Consider the following 19,495-nt stretch of genomic DNA (forward strand, 5'->3'; position numbering starts at 1 on the left):
GATTTTTTTTTTTCTATTTTAAACAAAAATACTTTATTTTAATTAAACAATTTTGGGGCATTGTTCAAAATATAACTATTATGCCTCTATACATAATTCAATCGTAAAGATGTTTTAAGGTGTTAAAAATATCACAATATATAGAAAAAAGAAGTATGCATATATATATGCATATACACACACACACACACACACAATACAATGGCCCAGACTTTGAGCAGGCAAGTAGATGGTTTATAAGAATGACTAACTCAACAGAAGTCTGTCTCTCATCTCTGCTGTTTGGTTTTAGTTTTCAATCTGTCCTTTCATTATCTCTGGACCTCTTTTTCATACTTTAAATTTGTTAAACAGTTGGGCTCTCTCACATGATTTCTTTTTTATTTCTTCCTTCTTTCCTTCCTTCTGCCCACCTATTCATGTTAAGGCTTCAGGTGAGTTCTTCCCCAATAAAAACAAACAAACAAAAAACACTTTTATGAATCTTACCATTGGGTCACCAGAAAAGTCATGATATACTTTTCTATGTAAAAATGCATCATGACTTTTCCAATGACCTAATAAAAACCATGTATTTTTTTCTGAGCCTATTATAAGTATTTATTCTTCATAACATTCCTATGTTTTGGGTAATATTAGGTTGTCAGAAAAGTCATGATGCATTTTTACATAGAAAAGTATATCATGACTTTTCTGAAGACCCAATATTATAGTCTCTATTGTATAGACAAGGGAACTCTCACAGAATTTTTTAGTGATCCTGTTTCCATGTCCTATGCCCAGGTAAAATCTGAATGGGAGGCTGGAGGCAAGTATAAGGTAAAGACAACAGCCTTTGCCTTTGATTCTGTTACTTACCTCTTGGGCTATGCTCTGGGTCTGAAGTGGGCAGTGGAGCTATGCAATCAGGGCAGTTTTGTCATAAAACACGCAAGGGGTTCACTCTTAGGCATGACCTTCCCTACTCCATGGGAATCCCAGAACCTTTTCCTACCTGGCCTGCAGTCTGATGCACTAGTGTGCATGTACTCGGAATATGTGTGATATTTATTCCATAGCTTTGAAGCAGAGTACAGTGGCAAAAACACAGGCTTACAACTTGGCGAGACCTGGGTGTGACTTCTGACTCTGCCACTTATTATTTGTGTGATCTTGGGCAAGTCGCTTAATCACTTGGAGCTTTTTTCTTAGCTATGAAATGAAAAAGAGGATGATGAAGATAGTAAAAACTGAAGATAGAATGAGATGTTGAACTTGAATTCTTCATCCAGTGATTTGCACCCACAAATGCTCAATACATGTTAGACACTTTTGTAATTATTAATATTCAAGACCGATATATATATATATAAGATAATTTACTCTTTGGTACTTGTGTAGCTTGTATGACTGAATTTTGAGAACCCAGAAGAATTTTAGTCTTTATCTAGAAACTTAGTAGTTGTTTTGAATCTTGATGTTAATTTTATCATCTTTATTTCTGGCCTTTAATGAGCCCTTGGAATCACTTTCATCCTGAAAACTTAAGTTTTGGTGTCCAAATGTCTAATTGGCCTTGTGCGAATGCCAGCATTCCTTTGAGGTCATTGGCAAAGCCTGGTACTGGAATCCAGCTTTACTTAGACTGTCAGTTTGAGTTTTCCTCTTCCAGAGTGAATCTTTATGCTGTGGCTATTACATAGGAGGGCTTGGGGTGGTGTTAGGCCAGATTCTTCACCCCAGGCCTTGAATGGCTGCTCTAGGCACTGAGGCTTCAGTCACAATTTTCCCCCCTCAGTTTCTCAGAGCACAGGATACTGTCTTGAATGATTCTGCTGAAATTGCATGGTAACCTGGCCGGCTCTGTGAGGCAGGAGTGACATTGCATTGGCATGCTTTCACTGTTAAAGACCAAGGCAAGCCCTATGAACCTGTAGGTCTGTGATGGCTCCACATAGCCAAAGTGCCTTCTCCCCTTTAGTCATCTCCTGTACACACATTAAGCCTATGGCAGAAAATGAAGGAGGAGACAGAGAGACCCTTCAAAGCCAAAGGAAGAAAAAAGGAGCACCCCTGACTCTTCATCTGAGGTCATATTTGGGAGAGAGGAAGGGAAAGAAAATCTGATATAAAGCTGCAAAAGAGATATGAGTTTGGAGTCTAGATTCAGATAAACCTGAGTTTGACTTCTGACTCTACTCTCTCTCTTTTTTTAATCATCATTTTTATTGCCAGAGGGAGACAAAGATACAGAAAGAGAAGGAAAGATAAAGAAAACTTCTTAATGGGGTGTGGTCATGCTCAAATCCTTTTTCCTGCACTCCTCCATCATGTTGGGATTTGGGGCACTCACATATGCTCTGGATGTGTTTTTGAAGCCACAGGAATTGCGATTTGATCCATGGTAGACAACGTAGGATCCGGCTCCCTTAACCACTGCCCTATGGACCAGCCTTCTTTTTCTTTTAATTGCCACAGGGTGTGTGCACTTGCCAGAGACAGATAGAGAGGGAGAGGGAGAGGGAGAAAACATTCCCCCACCATGGGCCATTATCATGCCGCCAGGGCTGAGGCTCTAACTGTTGTCTGCCATGTGGGATCTGGCTCCCTTTAACCACTAGGCTAAGGGGCTGACCCATTATTTTTTAATTGTATGCATTTCTTTCTTCCATCAGTGAGAGACAGAGTGGTTGTGAGAGAGAGAGAGAAAGAGAGAGAGAGAGAGAGCGCAAGCACACTCGCATTCCTAACAGGGTCTTGAGGCTGTGATATATGCCCAGCCTTAGCTAACCCTGGCATGGGCACATATGTGCCCAGAGTACTCAGGGAGGTCTCTGGATGTGAACCTTGAACCTTCCCTTATGGATCAACCTTACAGAGCATCATGTGTTACTGTTGTACCACTGACTGGCTTCACTGGCTCTATTATCTTATATGTGGCACTGACTTCTGAACCTGTTTCTTCATCAACAAAATGGGTAAAATCCTTGTGCCTACCTCAGAAGATTGCTGTATAAATTAAGCAAGAGTGTTCATGTAAAACAGTTAATTATATACTTGCCTGGAATATATTAAGTGCCCATCATCATCATCGTTGAGGCTTTGGTGACAAGAACAGTAGGAAACAACAGATGGGAGGAAATGAAAAGCAATCTGGGTTCTTCCATGACATTCCCTGGGGTCTGTTTGTCAAGTTGCTTAATCTTACACCAGATGCACCTGTGAGCTCCAGGATAGCTCTGAGAGATGGCTAAAGTCCTAGGGAGTCTTCATCATGTCAACTGCTTTCACAGTCAGGGCATAGGAAGTAGCGTGGTATCCATGACTGCTCTGTGTATCTGTGTGTGTGAGAGAGAAAGACAGACAGAAACCCAGTTAGTGTCTTGAGGTCTAAGAGGCATGTTGACTAAATGGTGACTGTCCACGATGCATGAAATAGTTTTTTTCTTCAAGAGGAACAGATTGTCGCTCTTTGTGTCACATGGTGAAGGAAGCTGCTTCAGTCTCCCACTCCCCATAGCCATCACAAGCAGGTGTGTGTTGCTGAAGTCATTGCTCCTGACTTATGAATGGTTTTGGAATTGGGAAATAGTACCAATACCCGATGCTCGAGACCAGGGTTTTCTTCATCTTATTTTTCTTTTTTTGTTTCTTCTTTTAAGTCACAGAGCCCAATATGTAAAATAGAAATCAAACAAAGCCTGGCAGATTACCACTTTTTTCTCCCCACCTCCCACAGTAGCTCCTGAAGACATTTCTAAGAAAGTGGAGGAACCAGCAGTTAGTGTAATGGCTATGTCACTGGACTCCCACGTAGTCGACCGTGGTTCGCGTCCTGGACCCGGTGGCTTAAAACTCACGCCAGGCGCATGTGTGTGCGTGCCCAAGATCCCGAGAGGAGAATGGAGGAGAAGGGATTGTGGCGTGGCCATCCCCCCTGGGGGGTGATTTCTCGCTTTCTGTCTCTATGTCTCTCTCTGTCTGTCTGGCGAGCGCATGCGCCCTATAGCAGTAAACCTCTCCAAAAAAAAAAGAAAAAAAGAAAGTGGGAAAACAGTTTGCAAAACACTGCAGTCTGCTACCTGGGTTGTACCAGCATTTTTTTTGTCCAGGTCTCTGTTTGGGGAATAGGGTTGGACAAGGCTGTGTAAGTAAGCAGCCATCCTATAATAAATAGGTTTCTTCTGTAATAAGAGGGCACTTAACTACCACAGTTCCCCTTTCTAATGCTGCCGACCAAGCTGCAGCAGTCAAAGCTGTTGATGGGGGCTTGCAGAATGTTTAGGGAGCACAGAGCTCATTATATAATGAAGTGTTGGAACCAAAGCATGTTCAGGAAGTGTTCAGGGGAATTCTGAGCCAGCAGGGTGCTCTTCAGAACATTTCAGCTAATACAAAATATGCTACTTCTAATTTATTTTGCCTTTGTGCAAACTCTAGTGCTGTTTTCCTCAGGATGCAACTTGTATGAATACTTCTCTCCCATATGGCTTGGTTTTGTCTGACCCATTTATTTTCTACCTTTGCATCTGAGTCTGACTGTAACCTGGATTTCATCTTTATTCCCCTCTAGGCTACAGATGCACATGTTGAATGGAGCTCTTCTGGCATTGCTGTTTCCTGTGGTAAATACTCGGCTGGTAAGTAGATGCTTCTAGGAATGTACCAGTACCATAGAAAACAGTATTTGCCCACTGTGTCATCATCTAGTGCTTGTCCTCCTTAGTCCATATTATGGCTAGATCATTTAAAACACACAAACACATACATATACGGCGACTTCACAAAGTTCATGGAAAATAGAATTAAAGTATGTGTCCATTCTGGCATAAAAAATTAGAAATCCTTGCATAGTTGTTTCTTTATCTTTCTTTTTTAAAAAATTGCAGGAGACCAGCAGTTAGCGTAATTGATATGTCGCTGGACTCCCATGTAGTAGACAGCAGATCACGTACCGGACCCGGTGGCTTAAAACTCATGCCAGGCGCGTGTGCATGTGTGCCCAAGATCCCGAGAGGAGAATTGAGGAGAAGGGATTGCGGTGTGCCCATCCCCCCTGGGGGGTGATTTCTCACTTTCTGTCTCAATGTCTCTCTCTGTCCGTCTGGCGAGCGCACACACCCTATAGCGAAAACCTCTCAAAAAAAAATTGCTAGAGGGCATATCCATGGGCACAAAGAGAGAGAGGAAAAGGGGAAAAGCACCCCTTCCCCCATGGGGCATGGTCATACCAACAATCTCTTCTCTATTTTCCCACTTTGTTGGGATTTGGGTCACACAGACACACATTCTAAGCTGCCAGATCCGGGACTCTAACTTTATTGTAAGCCATGTGGGATATCTTTAATCACTAGACAATAGAGCCATCCTCATAATTTTTTCATGATATACATTTTCTATGAAAGTTTTGAAGATCCCCCTCATATTAGGTTATCAGAAAAGCCCTGCATACTTTTCTATGCAAAAATGCATCATGACTTTTCCGACGACTCAATGTATGCATATATATGATATGTGTGTGTTTGTGTGTGTGTTTCTGTATAGTTAATGTTGAAGGCTGATACTGTCCTGTTAGCATGCAGTGGAGTTTGATGGAGCTGGGAATACTTTGTAGAACTCTGGGGCTGCAGTAAGGGTTTAGACCAGAATGAGGATAGATCAAAAAAACCTACAGAAACTCTTGGAGAGGTTTGGTGGAAAGATAGAAGGGTTCAGGCCCCACTCATTAGACGTTTCCAGGTGTTCTAAGGGGCTCTTTTGTAGATTCAGTCCCATTGACTTAGAATAATCTTCTGGAGAGCCTCAATGCCTGTCCACTTCATCAAAGGCCCTCTTGGGTAAGAATTAGATTCTTTATCCTTTCATCTAATCCCACAGTGCAGTATGGGCCAAACAAAGCCTCAGTGGCTAGCACGGAGAATCCCACTGTGGTAGGGGGCCAGGCAGTTGAAACAACCAACTTTGAAGGAAGCAGGAGCTCCCAGGCTGAGGTCACAGGACTCTATCCTTAGACTCCACATGTGGGGGGGGAGAGGGATTAGCAGGCCACATTAGAAAGCTCAGAGAAAGATGTCACCTGTAAAATTGTTGCTACTCCTTTCTATTTTCATGACTTAAATTTTCCTTGTACATTAAGATCATATTGAATACTTTAAATATCAAAATAATAATCCTTCTTTTTGGATGGAATTTCAGAGTTTATAAGGTCTTTTCACAGGATGGTTTTGTAAGGTAGATAGGGCAAGTATAAAGGCTCCTAGTTTTATAGAGGAGAAAACTGATATTCAGGGAGTCATACACATTCTCAATGACAGTTAGGACTGGGAGCCTAAGCCTCTTGATCCTAAAACCACAGCTACGCTTTGCTTCCTCTGAAGATATATTTAGTTATTCCCTCTCCCAAAATATTCGTGCATGTTCATATGGTGGTTATACTTGAATGCATATTATACATCTGTAGAAATTAAAAGAGAAAGCATTTGGGACCAGCAGTTAGTGTAATGGCTATGTCGCTGAACTTCCATGTAGTCCACCATGGTTCGAGTCTTGGACCCGGTGGCTTGAACTCACACTGGGCATGTGTGCATGTGTGCCCAAGATCCCAAGAGGAGAATGGAGGAGAAGGGATTGTGGTGTGACCATCCCCCCTGGGGGGGGATTTCTCATTTTCTGTCTCTCTGTCTCTCTCTGTCTCTCTGGCGAGAGCACGCACCCTATAGAAAAAAAAAAGGAAAGCATTCTCACCTAAAGCAGCGAGTCTGCACCCTCACTGTGCTCCAGGCTCTCCTAATTAGTGTGATTTAATCATTCCATGATATAAACACATATCAAAACATCACACTGGGGACAGCTTGGTGGTACAATGGCAGCACGTTGTTCATGTGATACTGGATCCATGGGAAGGACTGCAAGTTCGGTTTCTTCATCCATCTGCACATGGTTGTGCACACATCTATGATCCTAGCCAGCTGGGAAGGCTGGGTGGGAGGGGATAGAGTAAGACTCTGTTGCATTTGCTTATCTTTCTCTGTGTCTCGCCCACTCTCCCACTCCCCACCATCTCTCATTCTCATTGAAAGAAATTGTACATAGACTTAAGAAAAAATCATCACTTTGTACCTCTTAAATATGTACAACTATTTATCGATTTAAAAAAATAAAATTAAAAGTCAACCCCATAGCCTAGTGGAAAAGGGAGCCTGAAAAACGTGCCAGGTGTGTGTGTATGTGTGTGTTTGTGTGTCTGTGTGTGTATCCCCAATCCCGATGTAATGAAGAAATGAAGAAGAAGGAATTACATATGACCATGCCCCATTGACGGGTGCATTCACCCTCTCTTTCTCTCTCTGTCTCTGGCAAGTAAGACATAAATTGAAAACAAGCAAACTTGCAAAAAAGCAATTGCATTCCCGCACCCTAGAGAATCTGAATTTCTGATCTGTGATGCAGGCTAGACATCAGGTTTTGACAAGTACCCAGGGTGATTCTAAAGTGGAGTGGGAGGTGAGAACCACTGATTTCATGCAATGACCCTGAAACATAATGTTCATAGTCATCACCCAAGGAGTTTGTTAAAAAATGAGACTTGCAGGTGCCAGCCAGTGGCATGGAGTTATGGAGTTTAGAGTAGCTAGATCCAACATAGTTGACTGTACAGTTCAAGTCTAAGACCCAGTGGCTTTGAAAACATACCAGGTGCATGTATGCACATGCCCAGTGTCTTGTTTTTTTTTTTTTTTTTTTTTTTTTTTCTTTAGGGTGGGGGTTCTCCCAGAGAAGACAAAAGCAGACAGACAGAGAGAGAGACAGAAAGTGAGAAATCACCCTCAGGGGGGATGGCCATGCTCCAGTCCCTTCTCCTCCATTCTCCCCTCGGGATCTTGGGCACACACACACACACACACGGTGTGAGTTGTAAGCCACCAGGTCCGGGATGCGAACCGTGGTCGACTGCTGGGAGTCCAGCAACATAGCCATTACTCTAACTGCTGGTCCCATGCCCAGTATCTTGATAGGAGAAAGGAAGAGAAGAGACCGCGGCATGGTCATTTCCCCTGGGGAGGTGATTTCTCACTTTCCCTCTTCTCTTTCTCTGTCTCTCTCCAGTGAATGCATTGTGTCCTATAGCAAACCACAAACAAACAAAAATACACACAAAAAAAATTAGACTTGCTAGGCCCTATCCACAGAAGGTCTGATTGTGAGAATCTGGGGTGATGGCTAGGAATGAACATGTGTAACCAGTCCCCATGAGATGTCAATGCAGAGGTCCTCAGACCACTTTTGGACTATCAGTGTCCTAGGCATATAAAAATTAAAACTACTCCAAATGTGTAATGAGGCCTAGCATTGCATGGGTGGTGCTTATTAAAAATGCAGAATTTCATGTCCCACCTCAGACCTACTGCATCAGAATCTACATTTTAACTGGTGGCCCCAGGTAACTTCTTTGGCCCAGACACTTTCTTCCAAGAAAAACAAAATACCTTATAGATAGAACATTGGAACTCCTGACGAGGAGAACATTCAGGTTGGGGGCCGGGGGGCAGGGGGGGAGCAGGTGATGCCGTTCTGTCTTATTTGGTAGCAGAGTACATTCAGTTCAGCATTCTCCATGAGATGGCATCCACAGGCACAGACTGCTGACAGAGGTAACATTGCTTTGCCTTCTCCATTTCTCCCATGTGTGCCTTGCCTGACTTCACTGGCTTGGTGAACTGTAGAATCAGAACTCTTGCATTAGTCTCAAAGCTAGAGGGGATAAGTACCAGTGAATAGTAGAAATAAACCAAATATTAAAAAAAATAAAATAAACTGGAAAAAAAAAACTAATTTTGCCCATCACAGCATTATTTCTTACTGGATATGCAACTGTGTTGGAGCACAAGTTACGAAGTGGATCCAGTGCTGTTTTATCATGTCTCTGCTCACTTTGTTCTTATTTTCTCAGGAAATTGAGAGGTCAGGCAGATAAAGAGCTGCTTTCAGGGCCACCAGGTGGCATAGTTGTTAAGGTGTTGTACTCGCATATGGCCGACATAGTAAGAGTCCCAAAACCAGAGGCTTCAAACTCATGCCAGGCATGTGTGCGTGTTTGTCCAGAATCACGAGAGGGGGATGGAGAAGGGATGGTGGTGTGGCCATCTCTCCTGGCGAGTGATTTCTTGCTTTCTGTCTCCCTGTGTCTCTGGCAAGCCCATGTGCCCTATAGCAAAAATCTCTCTCGAAGAAAAAAAAAAATAGAGTTGCTTTTTTCATTTCAGGAGCTGTATCAGATTTCAGGAAGAGGAAGCACATCAGAAAATTGCTTTTGGGCTAGCAGAGTTGTGATTTTGAGTTTGAGTGCTTCCAGTCTCCAATTCTGGCCAGTCTGGGCCATCAGTTGAGGTGCATATGGTTTCTCTGGACAGGTCACCTTCAGCTCTGTTCCTCAGTAGGAACCAAATTGCCTTTTCCTTGCAGTCATTGAGCACAAACAGAAGTTATGATTCCCATTGTACGATCCTGCAAATAAAGGCCTCAAAGTGCCCAGTCACATAGTTGAGGTCAGGTAGAAAGCTGGCAGTGCAGTTTTCACTAATTAAGATCATCAAACCCAAGGTTTATATCTCACTAGGCCTGCTGACGGTGCCTTAGCCCCTTCATCGATAACAGTAGCAGCAATATCACCCACCACTTCTCAAGTGCTTACTGTATGCCAGTACTGTTCTAAATGCTATACATGGATTCATTTGTTTACTCCTTACAATAAACTTGTGAGGTGAGATACTGTTATTATGCCCAAGATCAAGGTGTCAACAAGGCTAGATTCCCTGGAGATCTCTTTCTTTGGCTTGAAGATGGCTGCCCTCTCTGGTTGCTTCTTTTCATGATCACTTCTGGACAGATCCCTCCATCCCTAGGTCTCTTTGGCCAAATTTCCTCCTCTTATAAGGACATCCATCAGATTGAATCAGAGCCCACTCTAATGGCTTCCTTTTAACTTAATTACCAATTTGAAGGCCCTGTCTTCAAATACAGTCACATTCTGAGGTACTAGGGGTTAGGGCTTCAACATAGGAATTTTGGAGAGACAAAATTCAGCCCATAGCATCTATACTACCCTATACAGAACATATTGTCCCCCACACCCCCTGCTTTCCTTTTCTCTCCTCTTTCCTCCTTCCCGTCTTTCTTTTCTTCCTTTTCTCCCTCTCACCCTCTTTCCTACCCTCATGGAAGATGTACTATTATTTCTGTTACATTAACAGCTGTTATTTTCCAAATAAATGCCAAGGTTACCAATTTCCTCTGACAAGTGACTTCCTCTGACACTGAAGCTTCTTTGATGGGATATCTCTTAACTTGTGAGTCTGATCAGTCGGGTTAATCTGTGTGCTCTTTTCTAAAATTAAGTTGAGAAAAGCTTGGGATGTCTCCATTTGCATGTGCCATAGTAATTGGTTTGAATCTGGTTTCTTTTTTTTTTTTAAAGTATGCTGTAATGACCAATCTTTGTAAATTCATAGTTTACATTATCCAGGAAAAATAAGGTATTTTTTTTATAAACTTAAGATTTTCATTTAAATTTGGATAATATAAAATCGAGATTATTACTGAAGGCCACCTGTAATATTCAGTGATACATTTCTTAAGCTAAACACTTGTATGGGTCTGGTTCATCAGATGGCTGGGGTCCCTGTTGGGGCTGCTTTGGTCTTTAGGGCTTTTTTTGCTATGCAACTCCTTATTCAGCTTTTTTTTTTTTGAGAGGTTTTTGCTATAGGGCGCGTGTGCTCGCCAGGCAGAGAGAGACATAGAGACAGAAAGCGAGAAATCACCCCCTAGGGGGGATGGTCATGCCGCAATCCCTTCTCCTCCATTCTCCTCTTGGGATCTTGGGCACGCACGCACACACGCCCGGCGTGAGTTCTAAGCCACTGGGTCTGGGACACGAACCACAGTCGACTACGTGGGAGTCCAGCAACATAGCCATTACGCTAACTGCTGGTTCCCTAGCTTTGATCTACTTAAAATGAGACCCAGAAAGATTGGTGATTCTTTCTTAAACCTGATGATCCAATTAGTCAGGAAGCCAAAATTTGACTTCTTTTTTTCCCTTCTTTCTTGGTCTTTTATCTTCTTAATTCCCTTTTATTTTTCTCATTAGCAGTAATGAGGAAGCAAGAAAAATAAAATGAACTATTTGGTGTGTGTGCCAGTACCACTGACATACATACACTCATGTACATCAAGATAGAGTGAGAGGGAGTTGGAGATAGTTCCTCCAGTCAGCTAAAGGATTTAGGGTCATCAATGAATTTCCATGGGCTTGGCTCTGCTCTGATTCATTGACACCAGGATTTGCACCAGTTGGAGAATGCCCAGGTGTCAGTTCCTGTTGGTTCTCCATCTTCAAAGCTGACACCCTAGAAGGAGGACTGTGTATTCTAATGGCCCATATTACAAGTAAATACTCTTTATAGTAAGGATTCTGCAGAAGGTCTCTTTCTGGCTAAAGATGAAAGTATTATTGTAAGAGTGATTTCCGATGATATGCCCTTTTCTTTTCTTAGCAGGAGGGCAGATGCATCATGGAACTATTTGTTAGATTGGCAGGGAGCTCAAAGCTTATCTGATTTAACCTTATCTTCTAGAGGGGGAATTTAGGGGGATAAATGACTTACTTAAGAAGCCAAGTTGCATGCCTCTATAGCCCACATCTTCATTCTCAGACTTCAGAACTCTTCCTATTCCATGACTGAAATTCATAGTGATTTAGATGGTGGTGAGGCAGAATGCTGGAGAGGCTTCTTTGTGTCCTACCATCCAAAAGAGCTGTGTCATAGGCTTCTTTGTATAGTAGTGGAGGACTATAGAGCCTCCTCACAGATAAATGCACAGATACATACTTTTGCATAAATTTCAGGAGGATCACCAACTGCCACCTCCCCTTTTTGCAAGCTCATCCATTGACCCCATGTTAAGATACCCCTGCTCAGGCTGTCAATAGTTTGTAGCCTGGAGAACGGATGTGCTGTGTAGTTTGTAAGTTCCTTGTTATAGCCACTGGCCCTTTTATGATGTGGAGTCCCTTATCTATGTCTGTGACTTTGCAAAGAACATCATTCAATCCAGGCTAAACCACCTTTTTTATAGAAAGTGCAAGCCAAGAGGTAGGAGCTAAGTAGAGTGTCTGTAGAACCTGGTTACATATCAGATTTTCAGTTACAGTTCCTGCCTTGCAGAGATGATCTGGCCCTGGAATGAAGGACCAAGCCCATAATGCATCCTCAGTCCTCTGTCTTTTTCCCTATAACCCATATGAGAATTTCTTCTAAAGGTAGAGTGTTGTGGGTAAGGGAGACTGGACACATAAAAGAAGCTTACCACATTGAATAAACCTGCTTCCCACAGATGCTATCCTGCCTGTCTCTGTGTTTGCAACCATCTGTTTTGTACTAGAATTATAAGAGAAGAGTGATAATGACCCTTTTCATCAGTCTCCTTTCTTCTTCAGGACCCAACGCCTTGAGTATATTATTATCTCATTATTGAAATTGCCTATTATTATGTATCTATGTTGATGTATTACATTATTTACTTCTTTCACACCCATTACCACCCCTCCCCTTTTACCCAGTTCTTTTTCTCTGTTGGATGGTTCTTTGAATGTTCCCAACTCTCTGACTGAGTAGCAAAGGTTAGTAATGATTTTATCATTACTGGGGCATCGACCCACTATTTATGAATATTTTCTCAGTGTTCTCAGGATACAACTTTGCTGCCAGCACACCTTATACCCATGTGTACTGCTAGGAAGACTTTGTTGTCACCAAGGCAAGTAGGCTTGAGAATCTCACTCTTTGCTAATTGGCACGTTGAAATGTGCTAATTGACCTAGAAAAGTTATTTCTGTGACTGGCAAATTGAGCTACTTAAAAAAGTTATAGTTTGGATTTTGGACCTGAACTGGGGACAGAATATTGCTGTGCTTCCTTGAGGGTACTTAAAATATAAAAAGCTTGATTTCAAAAGAGATCTTAACTTACTGAAGAACTGATTGAGGCAAAATTGTGCCTCAACCCTCTACAAAGGCCAGTGTGTTCGATTAGATGAATGCAAAGTGTCTGAGGATGTGGAGATGTTGAGAAGAGTTTGGGGTTCCTGATCTAAACCAAATTTTAGGGACTATCTTAGAATATGTTTACTTACGGGACTGGCAAGTGGCATGGTGGTTAAGATCCTGTACTCCCACATGGCCAACTGCAGTTTGAGTCCCAGACCTGGCAGCTTGCTTTCTCACTTTACCTCTCTTTCTCCCCACACCTCCTGTCAAATTAAAATAAATAAAGTTAAATAAAATAAAATAATTCAAAAAATGTTTACTTACTGCGATTATTGTAATATTAAGCTTTGAGGGTCTTATATCCTCCATGAATCCAGCTGGGATCATACTGATCATACCAGTCAATCCACAGATTTTATTTTGTTTTGGGAGAGAGGCTTTTGCTATAAGGTGTGTGCACTCGCTGGAGAGACAGAAAGACAGAAAGCATGAAATCCCCTCCTGGGAGGATAGCCACACCATAATCCCTTCTCTTCCATTCTCCTCTCAGGATCTTGAGCATGCACGCACACACTCCTGGCATGAGTTTAAGTCACTAGGTCTGGAACTCGAACCACAGTCAACTATGTAGGAGTCCAATAACCTAACTACTATGCCATCTGCTTGTCCCAGATTTTTCTTTTAATTGCCTGAGGGCATGAGAGAGAGAGAGAGATTGAGAGTGAAAGCAACCCCTAATGAGGCATGGTCATGCCATTGTACTTTTTACATTTCTTCATCTCATCAGGATCTTGGGCATACATACACTCATGCTTGGTGTATCATTTAAGCCACCAGGGCTGGGAATCAAACTGTGATCAGCCATGTGGGAGCTGTCTCTCTATGCAGCACAGGGCATAACTCCTACACTGCAAAGACTGACCCAATCTACAGATTTTTATTGAGCCCTTTTCTGTGGCAAGTGTTGTGTTTTGTGCTATAGGGAATGTAGAAACAGCCAGGGTATATTCTTGGCCCTCAAGTGACTTGGACTTTAGCTGTTGGGTTGTTGGAAAAGCCATGACACAATTCTGCATAGAAAAACATAGAAAAAAATACATCTTGACTTTTCTGACAAATCAATAGAAAAATAAGGTGTAAATGCTTGAGAAATTATAGCACTATTAAATTTGAAATCATAAAAAAAGGAAAAATCACAAGGCATTTCAGGCTTAATTATTAAATTGCAGTTGCTCTGAGTTCCAAGAAATGGCAAGAAGTTAATATTAGTATTTATAAGGCACATACTGTTTGCCAGGTAATTGACATATATTATTTAATTATAAGAAATGCATTTTAAAAATTTTTTATTATTTTTATTTTTTATATTAATTATTTCACATTCATTCACTGAAGATCATCACAGCGTACAAGATGCAGTTTTGCATCCAGAATACACTGTATAGCAGCTTAGTCATACATGTTATCAACACAATTTTCCATTTCCCATTTCTTACACATATATATGTATGTGTGTGTGTGTGTGCGTTTGTATATTACTCCAAAACTCATTTTACATATGAGGGAACCGAGGTTCAGAGAGGTTAAAAGACTTGCTCAGAGTTACATGGTTTGTGAGTGCTAAAGCTAAACCTATGCACTTTGCATTTATTTATTTATTTATTTGGAGAGATTTTTGCTATAGGGCATGTGCAATCACCAGAGAGACAGAGTCAAAGAGGCAGAAAGCAAGAAATCACCCTCTGAGGGGAAAGCTACACCACAATCCCTTCTCCAGTCTCCTCTTGGGATTTTGGGCGTGCATGCACATGTGCCTGGTATGAGTTTCAAGCCTCCATGTCTGGAAGTCAAAACACAATCAACTACATGGGAGTCCAGCAATGTAATCATTATGCCATCTGCTGTTTCCCCCTTGAAGATTTTTTTACGTAATAAGTTAATGTAGAAAAGTACACTCTATCAGAGAACATCACAACTATTGGTAACAAGAAAACATCATGTAAATGGCCATTGAGCCCCTGGAAGGTTGCTCAGCATCCACACTCATTGGAGAAAAGCAAATCAAAGCTACAATGAGATATTACATTATAACTACCAGGAAATAAAACTACTATAAGATATTTCATCATACCTATTAAGTTCATCACATTATACCTACTAATATAGATAAAAGATCTAATGAGGCATGGTCATGCCATTGTACTTTTTACATTTCTTCATCTCATCAGGATCTTGGGCATACATACACTCATGCTTGGTGTATCATTTAAGCCACCAGGGCTGGGAATCAAACTGTGATCAGCCATGTGGGAGCTGTCTCTCTATGCAGCACAGGGCATAACTCCTACACTGCAAAGACTGACCCAATCTACAGATTTTTATTGAGCCCTTTTCTGTGGCAAGTGTTGTGTTTTGTGCTATAGGGAATGTAGAAACAGCCAGGGTATATTCTTGGCCCTCAAGTGACTTGGACTTTAGCTGTTGGGTTGTTGGAAAAGCCATGACACAATTCTGCATAGAAAAACATAGAAAAAAATACATCTTGACTTTTCTGACAAATCAATAGAAAAATAAGGTGTAAATGCTTGAGAAATTATAGCACTATTAAATTTGAAATCATAAAAAAAGGAAAAATCACAAGGCATTTCAGGCTTAATTATTAAATTGCAGTTGCTCTGAGTTCCAAGAAATGGCAAGAAGTTAATATTAGTATTTATAAGGCACATACTGTTTACTAGGTAATTGACATATATTATTTAATTATAAGAAATGCATTTTAAAAATTTTTTATTATTTTTATTTTTTATATTAATTATTTCACATTCATTCACTGAAGATCATCACAGCGTACAAGATGCAGTTTTGCATCCAGAATACACTGTATAGCAGCTTAGTCATACATGTTATCAACACAATTTTCCATTTCCCATTTCTTACACATATATATGTATGTGTGTGTGTGTGTGCGTTTGTATATTACTCCAAAACTCATTTTACATATGAGGGAACCGAGGTTCAGAGAGGTTAAAAGACTTGCTCAGAGTTACATGGTTTGTGAGTGCTAAAGCTAAACCTATGCACTTTGCATTTATTTATTTATTTATTTGGAGAGGTTTTTGCTATAGGACACGTGCACTTGCCAGACAGATAGAGAGAGACAGAGAGACAAAAAGTGAGAAATCACCCCCAGGGGGGATGGCCGCGCCGCAATCCCTTCTCCTCCATTCTCCTCTCGGGATCTTGGGCACGCACACACGCACACGCACCTGGTGTGAATTTTAAGCCACCAGGTCCGGGACTCGAACCGTGGTCAACTACATGGGAGTCCAGCAACATAGCGATTACGCTAACTGCTGGTCCCAACTTTGCATTTATTTTTAAGAAAGATTTTTTTAAAAGAATTATTTTACTGCTATACATGCTATACATGCACATGCCAGAGAGAGAGAGACAGGAGGTGAGAAATCATCCCCCAGGGAAGATGACCATGCTGCAATTCCTTCTCCTCCATTCTCCTCCCAGTATTTTGGGCATGCATGCACACGCACTTGGCATGAGTTTTAAGCCTCCAGGTCTGTGACTTGAACCGCAGTTGACTATGTGGGAGTTCAGCGACAAAACCATTATGCCATCTGCTGGTCTTAACACACAGCTTCCTGGAGTGATCATTGGATTAAGTAGTCCAGAAAGTCTTTATAGAGAAATAAAGAATGAGCTGAGCTATGAAGGACAATTAAAAAGTGCATGCAAATTGCAGAGAAAGGGTGCAGTTCAAGTTACAGGAATGTGGAGGCAAGAAACAGTAAACTCAGCATTGAGCATTTGAAGAGCAGGGTGGAAAGTCCTAGAATCCAGTTGTATTTATAGGCATTGCCACTTATTCCATCGTGTCTAACCCTTAACAGTGCTTTGGTTTTGGGTATTTCCTGTCTTTTCAACCTCTGCAAATAAGCCTTCCTTACACATACAGAATAGCTCTTTCACAAGTATCTCACCCTAGTAGTTGTTAAGCAGATCGGCTCATGGATCAGATTCTTTAGGTTCATATCCTGGCTAGGCTATTCTTATTTGTGTGTGTGTGTGTGTGTGTGTGTGTGTGTGTGTGTGTGTGTATGGTGAATGTATGTGGAGGAAAAGGAAGGAAAGGGAGAAAAGGAGAGGGAGAGCGAGATGGGGTAGAGAAGGAGGAAGAGAGAAGGAAAGGGGAGAGAGAGTGTGAGAACATGAACTTGGGCAAGTTACTTAACCTTTGCGGGCCTCAGTTCTGTCATTATAAAATGGGAATGATAATTCCTATCTCATAAAACTGTTCTGAGGATTAAATTAATTACTATGTGTAAAGCACACAGCATGACTTCATTAACCATTAGTTATTCTTGATCTTTACCAAAACCCTATGAGATAAATATCAGCATTTCCATTTTATAGACTGAAGCTTAAGAAGTGTAAATACCTTGTATGGGAGCACGCAGGAGGTGACAGAACTGATGTGAGGATTTGGGTATTTATAATACCAGAGAGCATGGTGTCTTCCTTCCTCCTCATTCTTAATTATTTAGAATAATCATCAAACATTAAACCAGGGCTGGCTTCGTAGCCTAGTAGTTAAAAGAGTTGATTTACACATGGCCCTTGTGGTTTGAAAGGCTTGCTGATCATGTGTGTGTGTGCAGGCCCAACAGGATGGGGAAATGGAAGAGATGGGATTGTGGCATGATCACATCCCACTAGGGGATGCTTTCTTTTTCTTCTTCTCTCTCTCTCTCTCTCTCTAGTAAGCACATGTGTCCTCTGGCAATTAAAAAATACTACAAATATTAAGTCAGATCAACTCCTTGAGGGAAATTTTATATGATATCTCTTAGTGACTTGGGGGGGAGTCATTTTTACTTTGAGAAGTTTTTGTTGTTAGAAAAATAATCCATGCTCATTGGAAAGCCATTCAATCAGAGGAATTTTTTTTTTTTGAGAGGTTTTTGCTATAGGGCGTGTGCACTCGCCAGACAGACAGAGAGAGACAGAGAGATAGAAAGCGAGAAATCACCCCCCAGAGGGGATGGCCACGCCGCAGTCCCTTCTCCTCCATTCTCCTCTCGGGATCTTGGGCACGCACGCACACGCGCCCGGCGTGAGTTTAAGCCACTGGGTCCGAGACTCGAACCGCGGTTGACTTTGTGGGAGTCCAGCGACATAGCCATTACGCTAACTGCTGGTCCCTCAATCAGAGGAATATAAAGAAAAAGTTAATCATTTTGCTAAACCACCTTCCCATCCTATCACCCTAGGAGTAAATTGCATTAAAGGTGTGTGTATCTTTCCACACTTCTCTTTTGCCCATACATGCAGATAAAGATTTTTGTATTCCTAGATTTGCTGGCTTGTTTGTTTTTACATTTATTACACAAATGAGAACCCACTATAAACATTACTCCAATATAGTTTCCCACTAACCTAATACTAGACAGCCATTACTAATACAGATTACTAATACAGTAATCTTTTCAGCTAAGGACCTAACTCATTCTTTTCTAATAGCTGCTTAGTATTCCATAGTTTGGTTGAACTGTATACAAGTAAACTTTGAAAAGTTCATGGTAAAGTGCAATTAAGGTTCAAGTTTATTTTGATATAAAAAAACTTTAGGAATCCATGCTAGCTTTTTCATAATATGCATTTTTCACAAACTTTTGAAGATTCTGCATATTCAGCCTATCTCCTCACCTCCATGTTCCTTCCATGGCATCATAACTGCTTTCTGTTGGTGAGGATAGTGTCTTTTGCATTGTTCTTGCTCCCTGCAGGGCCTCGGTCCACAGATCAAATAAATGAATCTATTAGCCAACCTAAGCCTCTATATTGGTAAGGAAAATTGTAGGGATGCTCTCACATATGTCCTAGGACCTTGGGTGTGAAGATCGGGGGGTGATAGATGATATATTTTCACATTATTATTTTTATCAACCACTTAAAATACTGCTATTTTCCTGATGACAACAAAAGACATGCTGAAAATAGGTGAAATCCAGAAAAATATGTTAAAAAAATAAAAGTCACCACCAATCCAGAGGTGTTTATTTTTCTGTGCATTAAAAAAATAACTTTTTTTTGTCTCATCTTCACAAATGTATAATTTCTTTACAAAGGCAATATATGTTAATAATGAAAAAAGTAAAAAATACAGAACACACCAGAATAAAACAAATAACTGAGCAATAACGACTGTTAACATTGTTTTCTGCATATTCTAGAAGTCTTTTTGTCTCTGCATACATGTTAAGAGTTAGTATAGGGGGCCACAAGGTAGGGCAATGGTAACAGTGCTCTGTGAGGCTCACTCAGATGGGAAGGTTCTGGGTTGATGTCTGGAGGACTCCAGGCCCGTACTGATGATCTGATGTTGGATGAGGCCAGGAATATTACATGAAGTAGTAATCATATTGGGAATGCCTGTTCTCTGACTCCGTCTCT

The 19,495-nt window shown here is 41.3% G+C and overlaps 1 protein-coding gene across 1 annotated transcript in view; it reads left to right on the top strand.

The window, feature by feature from the left end:
* The window catches only part of TMEM164 (transmembrane protein 164), a 238,763-nt gene that overhangs the window by 121,957 nt on the left and 97,311 nt on the right, over positions 1-19,495 (top strand). The window contains 1 exon segment of the mRNA XM_006167715.3: positions 4,553-4,619. Coding sequence (XP_006167777.1) covers positions 4,553-4,619 — 67 coding nt within the window.

This window comes from Tupaia chinensis, unplaced genomic scaffold, assembly GCF_000334495.1.
Source record: "Tupaia chinensis unplaced genomic scaffold, TupChi_1.0 Scaffold144991_2, whole genome shotgun sequence".
NCBI classification, from domain to species: Eukaryota; Metazoa; Chordata; class Mammalia; order Scandentia; family Tupaiidae; genus Tupaia; species Tupaia belangeri.